Genomic DNA, 16,790 nt, shown 5'->3' with positions numbered 1-16,790 from the left:
TCATGGCTCGATAGCAACTTAATTTTAATTTAATTACTAAATAGCAATCCAATTTTAATTTTATTAATAACTGCAGAGCCTAATTATGGCACAATAGAATGGAAATATAAATGTAACATCATTTAATAGCGGCCTGCTAAAATGCAGCAAAATTAAAATGGAATGAAATAAGAGCAGAGCTAAGCAAACACAAAATACTAAAATAAAAAAAGAACATCTGACACAATGAAAGGTATATTCCTATACGATGTCGAAAATATGAGGTATAATAAAATAAAAATCTTCTTTTTAGGTTGATATAATTTTGATCTCGGCTGAACTGAACGCTTCTATGTGCGTGCGTGTGTGGGGAGAGGGGGGGAGGTGGATAGGTCTTTGCTAAGACCTGAAACTATGTCGCCTTCAACTAAAATAACCGTATTTAATATAATTCAATCTCAACCCACCTCTGTTTAAATGCAAGAATTCTCAGAAGGCTCTCGATGTGTTAACGGGTAAAAACCTAAAAAATGAGTTTTCCAGGGTTACACCCCCCCCCCCAACACCCGCAAATCTCTGTAGCAAATAATATTTGGTTCAATTAGGACCGTGAACAAAGAAAGAGACGAAAAGCCTAAGAATCATCAAATAAAGTTCTGGTTTTGAGATTCATTTACTCAATTTTATAAGCAAAAAGGGACATCGGATTACTTGTAAAGACAATACTAAAGATGTGGAATAAACGAGATTAAAATGTAGAGGATAAAATAGCTTTGATAATTTTTTCAGCCTCAGGGATGGTGGGACGGAGGGCAATCTTTCAAAATGACTTGAAAATAATAAAGATACTGTTCGTAAATAAAATATTAATAGAAAATGTGTAAGTCAACTAATATGACACTGCAAATACAATATAAAATAATTGTTATGAAGGCACTAACTCTACAGAGATAATCAGAACAACTTTACGACGGAGTTGCGATACATGTGGATGGTTTAGTGTGAAATTAAGTAAAGCAGAGAAAAAAACTTAAATCTCTTAATATCGGTTGGGCTATTCCAATTAAATAACACCACTCTCGACCTGATTGAAAACCCACAGGGAGCCTTGTTATGACAATTTAATTCTTAATTTGGAACTGTAATAGCCGTCGATTTGTTTCTAGCAAGCATTCATTCTCAAAAACAATCTAACTGCCTGAGCCAATTTTTCATCATCTTCTGAGGTAGCAATAATTCGTGCTGCTCTAGCAAGGGCAACTTCCCTTTCAAACTGTTTTGCATCTTTGTGACCTTCGCGAATGACGTCATCGCTCAAACCAGCCAAACGTGCTGCATTAAACCCATAAGATTTCGGGCAGGCACCGGGAACAAATCGGTATAAAAATGTAATTGTTTCCTAAAAGAAAAAAAGTGATTAAAAAAACGACGTAGTGAATGACATCGTCACTCCCAGCCTATGTTCAACATAAGATTTCGGGCAGGCACCGGGAACAAATCAGTATAAAAATGTAATTGTTTTCTAAAAGAAAAAAAACGTGATTAAAAAATGACGACGTGAATGACATCGTCAATCCCAGCCTGTCGTCCTACATAAGATTTAGGGCAGGCACAGGGAACAAACCGGTATAAAAATGTAACTGTTTCCTAAAAGACGAACAAAGTGATTAAAAAGAGAGAAAAAATGGCGTCATCACTCAAACAAGCCAAGCGTACTGCATTAAATCCATAAGGTTTTGGAGAAGCACCGGGAATAGAATGGTATAAATGTAACAGTTCCCTAATCAGAAAAAAAAGTGATTAAAAAAAACATGAAAAAAACAAGAAAGCAGAACAAAGTGAAAATGGAAAAGGGAAAACAATAGAAATATTTGAGTCAAGACCTCTGCTCAATCGTCCTCAATGCAAAATTCAGAATAACCAAAACGACACAAAAAACAAACAAAAAAAAACATTTAACGAACTAATACTAAGCAAACACCTTAAATACCTTAAAAGCAAACACTAAAATGAAAAAGGTCCCTTCCCCAGCGACAATGAAAAACACAACTCGATTTGAGTTATTCTCTCTTTGCAGAGAACAACATTGAGAGTGATAGTGAGACGTCCTATTCATCGAAAATTTATTTAGAGAAAAAAACGATTTAAAATTTTGACCCTTTCTAGTTTCGACATTAAAAAGAACCTTAAAAAGAAAGGAAAAAAAAACACAAAAACAAATCTATGTATTAAACAGCAGCGGTGCTAGCCTCTCTTACGGCCGGGTCAAAATCTTGATTAGACCCCCTACCATCCCACTTATCTCCCACAAAATTTTCACTTGTTAATAATTTGATGATATATTATTCAATTTATATTTAAAATTTTTAATTATTATTATTTATGTTTTAATCAAATGATTTCAGTTATTTTCATCTGATTTTTCTACTTTATTTAATTGATTCTATTCTAATAAAAAAAAATCAAAATTACAAAAAGATTATAACCGTTACATTATTTGTTCAAAATTTTCCAAGAGAAGGTGCCCCTTCTGCTCCCCCCTCTAAGAACACCCTCTGATTAAAAGCTAAGATGGGACATAGAAAAAATCTTTTCTCTCCAAGAATACGAGAAAAAAAAGAATCACAGGATAGTTTCGCTTTCAAGTTTATTTTGTGCAAACAACGGAATAGAAAAAAAAAATTAAAGAACTAAAAGCTCATTTTTATGTTTTTCTTTTAACTTTGATTGCAGTCGATTACAGGTTTTCAGTTAATTTAACAGGCATTAAGGATATAAAAAAGGTGAAAACACAGGAAAGCGTTATTCTAAGAGTGCACGACTTACAAACCGCCTAAAATTCCTAATTAGTCCTAATTACTTTGTTTGCTGATTCAATTGTTTTTTGTTAAGCAGCAGAGGGTCTGACTGAGTCTCCAAAGAGGCCATTGGTGACATCTGAAAAAAAACATGTTAAATGACAATCTTCCCTCGACAATTTTTAGTTTTAACGGAATATGACAATCTCGCTCCAAGTCCCGTATTATTCCCTTGTTATTTACATTGCTTTCTCTTTCTGTACTAGCTGTGATTTTCCTTATTTTTTCTTCGAGACACTTTCCGATTTTTTCCAGCTTCATTGATATGGTATCAAATGGTTAGTGTAGCGAGTGTGTTCTAAAAAAAAATTTAAAGAAAATATGTCAATCTTTCTTCTGGAAGATGAACCATTCTTTTCGAGTTTCTGTTCTTAGGCACAAAATTAAGCAATTGATCGACTTGTTCGTTTGAATAATTTGTGGATTCCAATTTTTAGATCAAATTAGGACCAACGGTTAAACCGAATAACAATGAAAATATGTACCATAGTTTTAAAGTCATTTACAATACATTATACATAAACAGATAGCATAACGTATATGTAAAGAAATATAAACAAAAACCTTCAATTTGAATTTAAAAAACGCATTCGACTGACAAAAAAATAACCAGAATTAAAAAAAGAAAGAATATAGTATTTCTATGAGGTTATCAAATGCTACTACAAAATAGGAGTAGATATTCAAACAGATAGGAACTACTCATAACCCCCCTGCTTAGAAAGTGATTCACTTATTGTCAAAAGCTTAACTTACTTACTTTCTTGTACTTGTAGCAGGATTCAAGCATCTCAGCTTCCCCTAGCGTTCAGTAGCTTTGTCATTGTGGTAAGCCAAGAGCTCGGTCATACGTGAGTGACTCAGTCAATTCGAGCCACGTTTTCCTCTGCCCTGCATGTCAGTTTTTTTTTTCACCTCGAAAGAGGCGTACATTTGAGGGCTTTATTGACCAAGGTGTGGTGTGGTCGGCGAAGTGTATGGCCGAGCCATCAGAGCCTTCTTTGTTTGATTATAGTGGTCAAATCATAACGGTGATGACAAATTTTGCGGAGTTTATATTGCTAACTCGATCATAGAGCTTGATACCAATGATTCTCCTTAGACATGAGTAGTCGAATGTGCTAAGGGCTTGTATGTCTGATGCTTTCAGACCCATGTCACCATCTAGTAGGACAGACCAATCAAGGGCTTGATATATCCTTATTCTTGTCTTCAAAAGGATTTTTTTATGGTTCCATAGAGAGTGATTTAGCTGGTCTGAAGCAATTCTCGACTAAATTTCCGATGCCCGCCCTCCTATTGGGTCTAACAGAGAGCCTTGATAATTGAATTCAGGTGTCTCATCAACGGGGAAATGTTGTAGTAAGATTGGGGGGGGGGGTCTTGAGACGATATACCAGATACTATGACTTTTGTCTTTGAGGTGCTTATATTCAGACTCACCAGAGAGGATTCTTCAGCTACCTTTGATAGCATTGATTGTGCTCCTAAACGAGAATCAGCTAACAAGCTAATAACGTCGGCGTAGTCTAGATCGGTAATCAAAAAATTGGGACTTATTTCAACGCCAGAGGTCGTCATTACTCTGGTCATGATCCAGTCGATTACGAAGTTAAATCAGACGGGAGAAAATATACATCCCTGTTGGACACCTAAATCAGTTTGAAACATCGAGGAGAGCTTCTTGAATTTGGAAATCTAAATTTAGACTCGCATACGTTGGTAGTATGCTTGAATGAGTCTGACTATCTTGTCTGGCACTCCATCCTCTGTCATGGCCTTCCAGATTTCATCCCTTAAAAGAGAGTCAAAAGCCGTTTTAAAATCTATGAATAGAGACACTGTCGGTTTTTTGTGTTTTGCCCTGTGTTCAAAGATCTGTCTCAAAGGGAATAGCTGGTTCTAGAGTTCTAATAATTCTAGAGTTCTGCCCCTTACTAGCACTAGAGTTTTGGTAATTCTAGAGTTCTGCCCCTCAGTAATTCTAGAGTTCCAAAATCAGTTCTGGAATTCCAGTATTTTTGTTCATCAGTAGTGAAGGAGTTCTGTTCATCAGTAATTCTAAACCAACAAAAATATGATGCCCTAACTTTATAAGATTGGATAAAAGGTCCAGTTATAATGATGTTTCTTTCTTCAACCCTGTTTTCTAAAAGGCGGATGAGTAAGAGAATCCAGAAAAAAACGAGATGTTCTGACAAAAAAATAAAGCGATAATCCAAAAGTATATCCACAAATTTAAGTTCAAAATAAAAGCAAAAGTACAGGTATAATCCAAAAGTAGAATAAATATTAATTGAATGAAAAAAGAAATTTATTCAATCAAATTGGTTAATTAAATGTTAATGCTTAATTTATTAATTAAAGTAGGTAAACTGCATTAATTTAATTAAATGTAGAAGACAAATTAACTCAATTAAAAAATATATTTACTTAATTGAAGTGGAGAATTAAATTTTGATAATTAACTTATTAATTAAATTAATTAGATTGATTATATCAAATTTAATCAAGATTAAAGGGAAAAATTAATTCATAATTAATCGTACCTGAGTTGGATCTTCATCGTTTTCATTTTCAACCATGCAAGCCATATGGCCAAGTCCCACTTTGGGCTCTTGAGAGAACTCTTCGACCAGAGTATGGTAATGGGTGGAAAACAAAGTGCGAGCACCAAGACGAACCAACTCACTGACAACAGCAGAGGCAATGGCTGTCCCATCATAAGTTGCCGTTCCACGGCCTAAAAATCCAATAAAATAATTAGTTAGCAAAGGGCCTTTAGCTGGTTGACATACTAAATTTGTTTGTTTGTAAATAGGTAAAAATATGACGTAATAATGTGACGTGATATCATTACATCATGATGTCATGATATGACAAAAACAGTCATAAGGTCCATTCACATAATTAAGACAGGTTCACAGGAGCCGAATTTCACTTCGGATCCCCACCTGGAAAAACTAAATGAAGAAAAAGAAAAACTCTTAATTGGTGGATCATTTGGTTTATTTATGTCTAGGCGGAGGGAAAAAAGTTCATCATTCATGTTTCGCGTCAATATTTCACGCTGTCCAATCAAACCTGTCTTAAAATGGGCGGATGTTCAGTTCACTTCTGTGTCGAATTAAATTAAAAAAAAAATTTTCAACTAAAAGTAAGCAGCAACATTAAACCTTAAAATCAACAAAAATTATTTTGTATTAAGGGAGACTGCAAATATGCATAGTGACTATGGTCACTTAAACAAGGCACTATAAGTTTTGATTTCAGTTCGAAATCAAACTTATAGTGCCTCGATCTTATTGGACCATTGGTTCGATTTGGCCACCTCAAGAAAAAAACACACATCCGCGATCTTTCTTCTGGCAAAAAAAAAAGAAAATCCACGTTTCTTTTTAGATACGAACTTGAAACCTCAACAGTAAGGTCCTCTTATATGCTGAATCTAACTCTGCAATTTTCCTTAGGATTACTTGAACTTTTTGAAAGCCAGGCAAACTTTCACTTTTGACGAGTAAAAGTAAACCCTATGAATTTCATATATTTTACTACTACTACTACTACTAGTAACTTACTGCAGCACCAAGCCGCCTGAGGCCAACACAGCTACGCACGCTCCTCCTCCAACCTAATCTATTTAAAGCCTCCCTCTTTACACCCTCCCAGGAAGTTCCCATTTCCTTTAAATCCTTATTTATGACATCCTCCCAACCCAGACAAGGACGACCTGCTTTCCGTGTAGCCCCAGACGGTTGGCCAAAAAGGACAATCTTCGGTAATCTGTCATCCTTCATCCGTAGAACGTGGCCTAGCCATCTCAACCTTTCTTTCATTATAGCCCCAGAAAGCGGGATTGAACCACACTTTTCGTACAACCTACTGTTTGAAATACGGTCAGTCAGCCGGGTACCCAGAACAATCCGTAGGCAATTTCTCTGGAAAACATCTAGTATATTTTCATCTGCTTTTCGGAGTGTCCATGCTTCAGAGCCATATTTGACCACTGTCATCACTGTAGCTTCCAATATTCTAATCTTGGTTTGTAGGCTTATCTTTCTATTCTTCCAAACTTTTTTTAACTGTGAAAAAACACCCTGAGCTTTAGCTATTCTACTTTTAACATCTTCACTGCTCCCACCATCTTTACTAATAATACTACCAAAGGTAACTGAAGCTCCCAACCTGATCAATCTTTTCGTTACCTAAGGTCACCTGTTCATCTTCACTTATTCCTAACCTTAGTGACTTAGTCTTCTTAACATTAATTTTCAAGCCTATTTTAGCACCCTGAACTCGTAAAACCTCTAAAAATTCATTCATTTTGCTCACACTTTCATCTAATATGCTTAAATCATCAGCATAATCTAAGTCCAGGAGCTTTCTTCCTCCCCATTTGATTCCATGGTCTCCAATTGCCTTTCCTGTGCTCCTTAAGACGAAGTCCATCAAAATGATCCATATAAAGGGGGATAGAACACAACCCTGCTTAACTCCTGATTTAATACAAAACCAGTTGCTAACCTCATTTCCTACCTTAACCGCAGCAGTATTATTCTCGTACATAGCGCAAATCACTTTAATGTATTTTTCTGGTATACCATATAACGATAAGACCTTTGTTAACGCTGTTCTATCAACAGAATCGAAAGCTTGCTCATAATCGATAAAACTAAGGACCAAAGGTGTTTGACAACGAAGGGACTTCTCAATTATTAACCTAAGAGTGAAAACATGGTCGACACATCCTCTACCTTTTCTAAAACCGCATTGTTCTTCCCTTAAAACTTTGTCTACAGCATGTCTCAGTCTAAAAAGTATCATATTACTCAGTAATTTGCTACCTACAGAGACCAGACTAATGCCTCGATAATTCCGACATTCACTCTTGAATCAGCATAAAACGCTAGCTCTTTAAATGTATTAATTGATGCCAAAATTCGGTTGCTATTGTATCGGAGTATCGGTTGCTATTGGGCCGAGTCACTCCTTAATTGCTGTTCGTTACCAGGAACAATTTAACTAGGTGCCCCCTGGAAAACTGCAGCCTAGTTAAAACGTGGAACTGCCTAGATTCTAGTAATGGATAATTTTTTTCGGGTGTATCCGTCTTAGTTGGTTATTCAAAAAGTCCTACTGAAAAAATCACTGTTCCCTTCAGTAAGCCCTTCCCAGGCATCCCCTACAAATAGGTCAATCCGAAGAATGACCCTTAAATCACAAAGGCCGTAGAATAAATAGTTGAAATTACTAAAAATACTTTAGCGTAAAGAGCGTGGTACTACGAGGTGGTAAACCCCTCATGTGCGCAATAATTTCTGCTCGTTTTAAGTTTTAATGCTGCTCCTCACTTTCAGTAGAAAAAAACTTCTCATATTTATTTTTTTATTGTTTTTTAAATAATGCTAAAAAATCCTGCGCCCCCTTCATTGAAAGTCTCCTCCCCCATGAAAAGTTTTTCCATGGAAAGATCCTCCCACGTAATCCCCCCCATCTCAACTCTCCCTCCCAAACCAAAAAAATCCCCCTGAAAACATCCGTACACTTCCCAGTAACCATTACTATATGTAAACACAGGTCAAAGTTTGTAACTTGCAACCCCTCCCACGGGGACTGCGGGGGAGTAAGTCGTCCCAAAAGACATAGTTATTAGGTTTTTCGACTATGGTGAATAAAATGGCTATCTCAGAATTTTGACCCGGTGACTTTGGGGAAAAATGAGCGTGGGAGGGGGCCTAGGTGCCCTCCTGAATTTTTTGGTCACTTAAAAAGGGCACTAGAACTTTTAATTTCCGTTAGAATGAGCCCTCTCGCGGCATTCTAGGACCAATGGGTCAATACGATCACCCCTGGGGAAAAAAACAAACAAAAAAAAACAAATAAACACGGATCCGTCATTTGTCTTCTGGCAAAAAATGCAAAATTCCACATTTTTGTAGATAGGAGCTTGAAACTTCTACAATTTGGTTCTCTGATACGCTGAATCTGATGGTGTGATTTTCGTTAAGATTGTATGACTTTTAGTGGGTGTTTTCCCCTATTTTCTAAAATGAGGCAAATTTTCTCAGGCTCGTAACTTTTGATAGGTAAGACTAATCTTGATGAAAGTAATATGTTTAAAATCAGCATTAAAATGCAATTTTTTTGATGTAACTATTGGTATCAAAATTCCATTTTTTAGAGTTTCAGTTACTATTGAGCCGGGTCGCTCCTTACTACAGTTCGTTACCACGAACTGTTTGATACCCAGGTTGTGGTACCGATACGATCGATTCGGAAAAGGCCGAGTAAAGAGGGAAAGTGGGCGGCAGCAAAACGACTGGAGATGTTAAGTAGGTGGTACAAAGACTAGTAAATAGGAAAAGTGGGCGGCACCAATAAGACTGCAAAGGTTAAGCAGGTGGTACGAGGACGCGTAAAGAGAGAAAGTGGGCGGCACTAAAACGATTCGAGAGGTTAAGAAGGTGATGCAAAGGTGATTAAAGAGTGAAAGTGGGTGACATCAGCCCGACAGGAGAGGTTAAGTAGGCGGTAAAATGACGATTAAAAAGGGAGGGTGGGCGACATCAAAACGACTGGAGAGGTTCAGTATGCTGTAGAGTAACAAGTAAAGAGGGAAAGTGGACAGAACCAAAACAACTGGAGAAGTTAAGTAGGTGACGCAAAGACAGATAAACGGAAAAATTAGGTGGCAAAAAAAAAAATCGACTGGAGAGGTTAAGTAAGTGGTGCACAGACGAGTAAAGAGCGAAAGTGGGTGACATCAAAACGGCAGGAGAGGTTAAGTAGGCGGTATAATGACGATTAAAGAGAGAGGGTGGGTGACACCAAATCGGCGAGAAATTCAGAGAGCACAAATTGCGGTATTAGAGAAACTCTTACCCAGTTCATCCATTAAGATAAGGGAGTGGACGGTTGAATGCTTGAGAATCGATGCAGTTTCATTCATTTCTACAAAGAAAGTGCTTTCTCCCATAAATATCCTATCGGTGGCACCAAGACGAGTAAAGAGTCGATCAACAAGAGTCATTTCGCAAGCTTCGGCAGGAACATAACATCCCTAAGAAATAAATTAGAAATGCAATAGAAATAAATTAGAAAATTTTACTGATTTTTTTGTTCATTTTTGTCAATTTTTCAAATAGTAGGATATTTACAAAATTAAAAATAAAAATTGTAAGTCAATAATAAAACACAATGGTAATAAATAGTTAATAAATGAATAATGCAATATTTACAAAAAAGGGTAAATTACTAAGATATAATTTTGCCTCGTGCAAGTCATTTACACTAGTCTCAGGTAGAGTTCTCCCCACTACCTCCTACCGCTACATGCTAAAAAACAACTTTTTTCAACAAAATTTTCTAAAATATATCCCATTAAACTTCCAAAGACTTCGGAAAGGCTTCACAAGTCTTCGTTTTATTAGTCAATAAAAAACTATGTTAATTAAAGATAAACAGAAATTAATATAATTTTTTTCTTCAAAGTTAATTTTTACTTAACACTCTTAACAGTTTGACTTTTCAGAGCTTCAGTTTTCAAATTTTGACATAACTTGGCAGATATATTCCTTTCATGAGTAAAATCAATCATACGTTTTTAAAATTATTATTTTTTGCGTAAATTTTATAGCTTTTTTACCATTGCTACCGTTTTTTTTCTGATAATGCACAAATTTTTTTTTTTAAGATCTCTTCGAACACTTTCACTGTACACTCTGAATGATTTCTTTAAACAGAGATCATAGTGTCAATTTCAGTGTTAAATATAACTAAAAACAAGATCGAGTCCCCCTGAATTTTGCTTCCGAATTTTTTTTATTAACGGCTATTTTTTCACTCCCCTCGATATTGTCTCCAAGAGTGTCTCTAACTCCGTGTCTCTACGAAACATTCACTCACTATAAAGAAGGGTTGGAAAACATACTTCAATCCCAAGGCTTGTCTTAGTATTCGAATATATAAAAGTAGATAAAACGGATAGATAAAATAAAATACAACAAAATGGAAATATAGAATAAAATGGAAAGACATAGGCTTTAAACAACCTTTGTTCTTAAAGTTGTCAAATAAAAAAACAAGCTTTTTAACTACAAGTAAGGAGCAACATTAAAACTTAAAACGAAAAGAAATTATTCCGTATATGAAATTGGTTGTCCCCTCTTCAACGCCCCGCTCTTTACGCAAAAATTTGACTCTTTCTCACAACTCTACTTTTTAAAACAATAAACACTTTTGTTGTCCGGTCTCCTTTTTGTACGCAAATTCAATTATGAAAGAAAAAAAAAGAATTTTTTTTTAAAGGTATTCAAGACTCACATTACATTTTAAATTAAACTGAAACCACTATTTACAAGCGTTTTAGTTTTCTCATTCGGAAAAGAGAAAAAGTATGACAACTCACTAATTGTGCTAAAAGCGCGATCAATCCAACTTGTCGCATCAGTGTCGACTTTCCCCCCATATTTGGTCCAGTTATCAGAACTATGTCGAAACCAGATCCATTCTTTCCACCAACTGTCACGGAATTGGGTATGAAGTCACCACCCATAGCAGTCTGAGTCAGGCACGGATGTCTACCTTCTTTGATAAAGAGATAGGGCTTAAATGAAAGAACATTTTAAGAGTATTATATTTCCAACCTTTGCAATTCTTAGCGTTGTAAACTGGAAAGTGGCCCTGATTCCTAGAAAATGTCTGAAAGAGATTTTAAATTAAGAAGAAGGAGAGGAAGAGAGAGAGAGAGAGAGAGAGAGAGAGAGAGAGAGAGAGAGAGAGAGAGAGAGAGAGAGAGAGAGAGAGAGAGAGAGAGAGAGAGAGAGAGAGAGAGAGAGAGAGAGAGAGAGAGAGGGACAGAGATGTATACAACATCAGTTATGACTTAACGTAGACTTGATTTCCGTATTTACCCTGGTTTCGTCGTAAGTCTCTCCAATTTTTTTTTCTTCTCATGGGCCGTGGGGTGAGTCATACTATCCGCGATTTTTATCGAGTCATATATTTTGGTGAGTCTATCCGCGATTTTTACACTTCCAACTTGACTGGGGTCGACTAGTCGCGAATTTTCAGCCTTGAATTCCTCACTATATACCTAAACTATATTAAACTAGCCTGTGATTTCATTATGAATAAATATCAAATTAGCTCATAATTTATTTATGATTAAAATAATTATTTAGTCAAAATAATCGAAATAACTAAACTTAACTGGTAATTACAAGGTCAATAATGAAGGCAGAATTAATTTGGTAACGAAGGAAGTTGAATTCTATAGTCTAAATTAGCTTTTTTAAATCTTTGTTTGCAAGAAATAGAAAACACATATGAAACACAACACATATCTGACCATCCAAATCAAATAGCTAAATATTGCCACGTTAAAAAGCATATCTGTTGACACTTTCTTTTTCAGCATGAAAATAAAAACAAACAAAAACAAATGAGAAAAATGAAAATTCATATAAAAGCATTGAGAGATCTGTTAAAAAATGTTGCAAGCTAGTGTAATATTCCGCTGAATAGATAATCAAAATAATTTTTTTATATGTCCTAATCTACAAGAAATCCAATGTTACTGTTTGGATCATTTTTTTTTTTAGATATTTTAATCTTCAATAAATCTGATGCTATTCCTTAAAAGACATTTTATAAATTCTATATGATTCTCTAGAGGATTTACTCTATTTTGTATATTGTATCTTCAATCAATCCAATGTTATTCCTTGGATCATTATTTTTGCACATATTTTAATTCTCAATGGATCTGATACTACTTCACACAGATCTTATTTACATTCTAATGTTCAATAGGTCCTATGTGATTCTCTAAAGTTTTTTTTGTATATTCTAGACTTCAAATAAGGGACTCTTGATAATTTATTTATTTGAATTAGTTTGTTATTTGAGCAATTTATATATTCTAATTTTCAATAAATGGATGATATTCCATCAATGATATTCACTTCTCTATTCTTTGCATAAAGTAACTAATTTTACAAGGTTCACACAAATGCTATAACAGTGGCAATTGAAAGAGTCCCCATTTCCCCACAATCACAGGCAAGTGCTAATTTTTTTGAATAGTTTTACCCTACACAGAAAAACTGTAATGTCCAAGTTATAATTCGTAAAAGAAAATATCTTTTCCATTATACAAAAATCTTTTTACGAGAATATAAAGAAAACTGTAAATCATCTTGGTCTTCATAAACAACAGTTACCCCAGGCACTCTAGAACTAATGATTATTGTATAAATAAAGGTTATGTTGAGGAAGAGACGAACAAGCATAAACTGTGCCCGGGGGGGAGGAGGAGGCGGGGTTGTACTGGCTCTGACCGCCCTCCGAAATTTTGTCCTATTTATACGAACGTATCAAAAATGCATATAAACGCATTTTTGATGTCTAGTATTTTTTTTTTTTCAAAGCCCCCTCCAAAAAAGTACCCTCTATCGAACAAAAACATAATTTGGGATATATATTTGCATATTATGAGGGTTGGGGGTTAGTTTCGGTTATGGTAGGGGTGCTGTCCAGATACTTTACCCCCCTTCCCCCCTAATGTGCAAATATACAACCCAAATTATCTATATATATAAACTAAAGGTTATGTTTCATTAGGATTAACCTAACTTTACTTATTGGGTGTGCTTCAGTTTCTTAAAAAGTGCCAGAGATTCTTCCCAGATAGTTTAAAAGGGGTTAACTAAAACCCTACAGTCTTTAGCCTTTACTAGAATTCTAGAATTCAGAACCTATAGTTTCTAGAATCTAAAAAGACTTTGACGACATTGCTATCTATGATACGATATTACACTTATGATGAATTTTTTCACCTTGTCCTAGATAAAAGGAGAATACAACAAATTATTTGTCTAATATACTGTATTACTTATTTACTCGCTTTATTAGAAATCATTTTTGCAGAATTTGCTGAAATCTAGTAAAGTTCTCCAATTTTTTTCAATGTTTGTTTTTCTGTCAGGTACACAGAAATATTTCTATTCAGCATACATACATAAAACATTAAAGCCCCTAGAATCTGGATTATTTATCAAATTCTGTCAAGACTTTCATTGATTTTGTATGTTTTCTGGCCATCCAGATGTTTTTGATGTTTCCAACTAAACTAGTCATGTTTCTTCTAATGTTTTTTTCAGGAGTTTATAATCTTTTCCTATTATGTAGCAATTATCAAATTACTTTTATTATCTCTAACTTTACATTTTTTTACACTCCTCTATTATAGATTGGAGTAGATACTGTATTATTTTGGATATATGTGAATTTTTTTTTTGAAATTATATTTAAAAATTTGCATGGGGGAAATAGTATTGCACAGGAAATTTACATGGATTTTTTTTCTAAAATTTTTGAAATTCGTGTGGAAAATATTGGTATTTTTCATAGGGAAAAAATTACGCAGAGTATTTTGAAAACTATATTTCGAAAATTTGGTAGCAGCTCTTGCAGGACGAACTTTTTGAAGATTTGTGATAATTTCACATTGGCCCGCTAGGTCAGAACCAAGAAAGAATTCGATTAGGGCTCATAAACAAAACATTTATACTCACTTCTCCCCCTAAAACACCAAATATATTTAAAATTGCAACGCTTTTCTAACAGACAAATTTATTTTTTTAAATTGTTGCCCCATCCGCTGGAGAAAATACGTAGACTAATTTAAATATTTTGATAATTATTATTACTGCGGCCTTATTTGAATTGATTACGTGTACTCACCTTATCTGAAGATTCCAGAAAGATTGGCTTGCACATATCTCCACTCGATGAATAAACAGACAAGCAAATTAAACAGTCAAGGATTGAAAGACAGCCAATCGCTCTTTCCCAGAGTTGCCTGAAAAAGAAAATTATAAAGTTTGACAAGGACCAGGAAGCAAGAGTACAAGAGAAGACGGCATTTAGAACAACACCTCCAGCCCCCAAGATTGATTAATTTCTCAGTAATTTCTGATTTTTTACAGATAAGTCACAAACGACAGGCGCTTTAAACATAAACGGCGAAAAAATCATTTTTTTTTTTACAAAGAATTTATATTTTTTTTTGGCTTTGAAATCCTTGTCAGAAAATAAAACCCATCGTAAGTGCCTGATCGTTAATATACTGAAACTTTGAGCAGCTACTTATTCAATTAAATAAAAAAAAACAAGTTTTTTTTTAACTGCAAGTAAGGAGCGACATTAAAACTTGAAACGAATACAGAAGAGACAATAATGAGGACTTTAAAACTTGATACGAACAAAAATTATTCCGTATATGAAAACGGTTGCCCCTCCTCAATGCCCCGCTCTTTACGCTAAAGTTTGACTCTTTCTCACAACTCTACTTTTTAAAACAATAAAAAAAAATTTAGCATAAAGAGCGAGGCGTTGAGGAGGGGACAACTCCTTTCATATACGTAATAATTTCTGTTCGTTTTAAGTTTTAATGTCGCTCTTACTTGCAATTAATTTTTTTTTAAATTTAAGTTCTGACCCAAAAGACATAATTATTAGGTTTTTCGACTATGCTGAACAAATTGGCAATCTGTAAATTTTTATCTGGTGACTTTGACAAAAACGAGCGTGGGAGGGGGACTATGTGCCCTCCAATTTATGGGTCACTCAAAAAAGGCACTAGAACTTTTGATTCCCCTTCCCCTTAGAATGAGTCCTCTCGCAACATTCTAGGGCCACTGGGTCGATACGATCACCCCTGAAAAAAAAAAAAAAAACTCAAATAAACACACATCCGCGATGTGTCTTCTGGCAAAAAATGCAAAATTCTAAATTTTTGTAGATATGAACTTGAAAATTCTACAGTAGGGTTCTCTGATACGAAGAATCTGATGGTGTGATTTTCTTTAAGATTGTATGGTTTTTAGGGGGCGTTTCCCCCTATTTTCTAAAATAAGGCAAATTTTCTCAGGCTCGTAAATTTACTCCTTACTAAAGCCGTGTCGCTCCTTACTACTGTTCGTTACCACGAACTGTTAGAAATAGTTAAAAATTAATGATAAGCAGTTTGGTCTGGAGTCAAAATTAGCATATAAAAAGACATTATTTTCTGCCTCATTTTTATGAAATATAACTTTTTCATATAGACAATCATTATTTTTACAACACATTCCGAATGGGGATACTGAAGAGTTTTCTTATCTGGGAGAGTCAAGGCATCCAGAGAAAGATAGAAAAAAGTGAGAAAGGGAGAGAGAGAGAGAGAGAGAGAGAGAGAGAGAGAGAGAGAGAGAGAGAGAGAGAGAGAGAGAGAGAGAGAGAGAGAGAGAGAGAGAGAGAGAGAATAATATTATGCACTATTATATACTGAAGTAAAAAAAAAGGGACGAAAGAGTTCGGTAGCGGTTTGTCTGAGCACGCACAGGCACAAGTTTTAGCTTCTCTCTCGTATGGCTGATTGTCAGGGCTTCTGGTGGTAAAATATCACGGTGAGCAGGGTTAGACAGCAGCATTTTGCCAATCCTTACGATGAGGTCACCCAAACGGAGTTCCAAACTTCGGAGTTCAAGGGTTGCCAGGGCACCGTGGTAGGAAATGTCTTTATTACTCAGGATGATCCTGGTTGCCCGTTTTTGGACTGACTCCAGTTCTTGCATTAGATAGGCGGTTCTTAATACTGACGGGGCCCCAGACGGGACAGGCGTATTCAAGTATGAGGCGTACGAAGGACAAGTATGCCCGTAGAAGACTGTGGGCGTTGCACCCGAAGTGACACATTTTTGAAAGGGTTTGCAGAAATGCGTTTGCTTTATGGGTCACACTATTAATATGGGTAGTAAAGGTGCAACCACGTGAGAAAATGACACCTAGTATTTTCACCCACTCACAACAGGGAAAGGAGCTTCAGAGGGGACGAAGTCTCTCTTTAGCGTGTTCAGTCTAAGTATTTTCGACTTAACAGAGTTAATAGTCAATTTCGTATCAGAGCAC

At 35.4% G+C, this 16,790-nt stretch overlaps 1 protein-coding gene across 1 annotated transcript in view; it reads right to left on the bottom strand.

The window, feature by feature from the left end:
- Nucleotides 1-107: 107 nt before the first annotated feature.
- LOC136028313 (DNA mismatch repair protein Msh6-like) overlaps nucleotides 108-16,790 on the bottom strand; it is a 29,127-nt gene continuing 12,444 nt past the window's right edge. The window contains exons 2-6 of the mRNA XM_065706077.1: nucleotides 14,583-14,700; nucleotides 11,245-11,442; nucleotides 9,720-9,897; nucleotides 5,387-5,580; nucleotides 108-1,378 (exon numbers count right to left, since the gene is read on the bottom strand). Coding sequence (XP_065562149.1) covers nucleotides 1,142-1,378; nucleotides 5,387-5,580; nucleotides 9,720-9,897; nucleotides 11,245-11,442; nucleotides 14,583-14,700 — 925 coding nt within the window. The 3' untranslated portion in view covers nucleotides 108-1,141. The remainder of the gene's footprint in view (nucleotides 1,379-5,386; nucleotides 5,581-9,719; nucleotides 9,898-11,244; nucleotides 11,443-14,582; nucleotides 14,701-16,790) is intronic.

Source organism: Artemia franciscana, chromosome 6 (genome assembly GCF_032884065.1).
Source record: "Artemia franciscana chromosome 6, ASM3288406v1, whole genome shotgun sequence".
Classification (NCBI taxonomy): domain Eukaryota; kingdom Metazoa; phylum Arthropoda; class Branchiopoda; order Anostraca; family Artemiidae; genus Artemia; species Artemia franciscana.
This window is presented reverse-complemented; position numbering and strand designations above follow the sequence as displayed.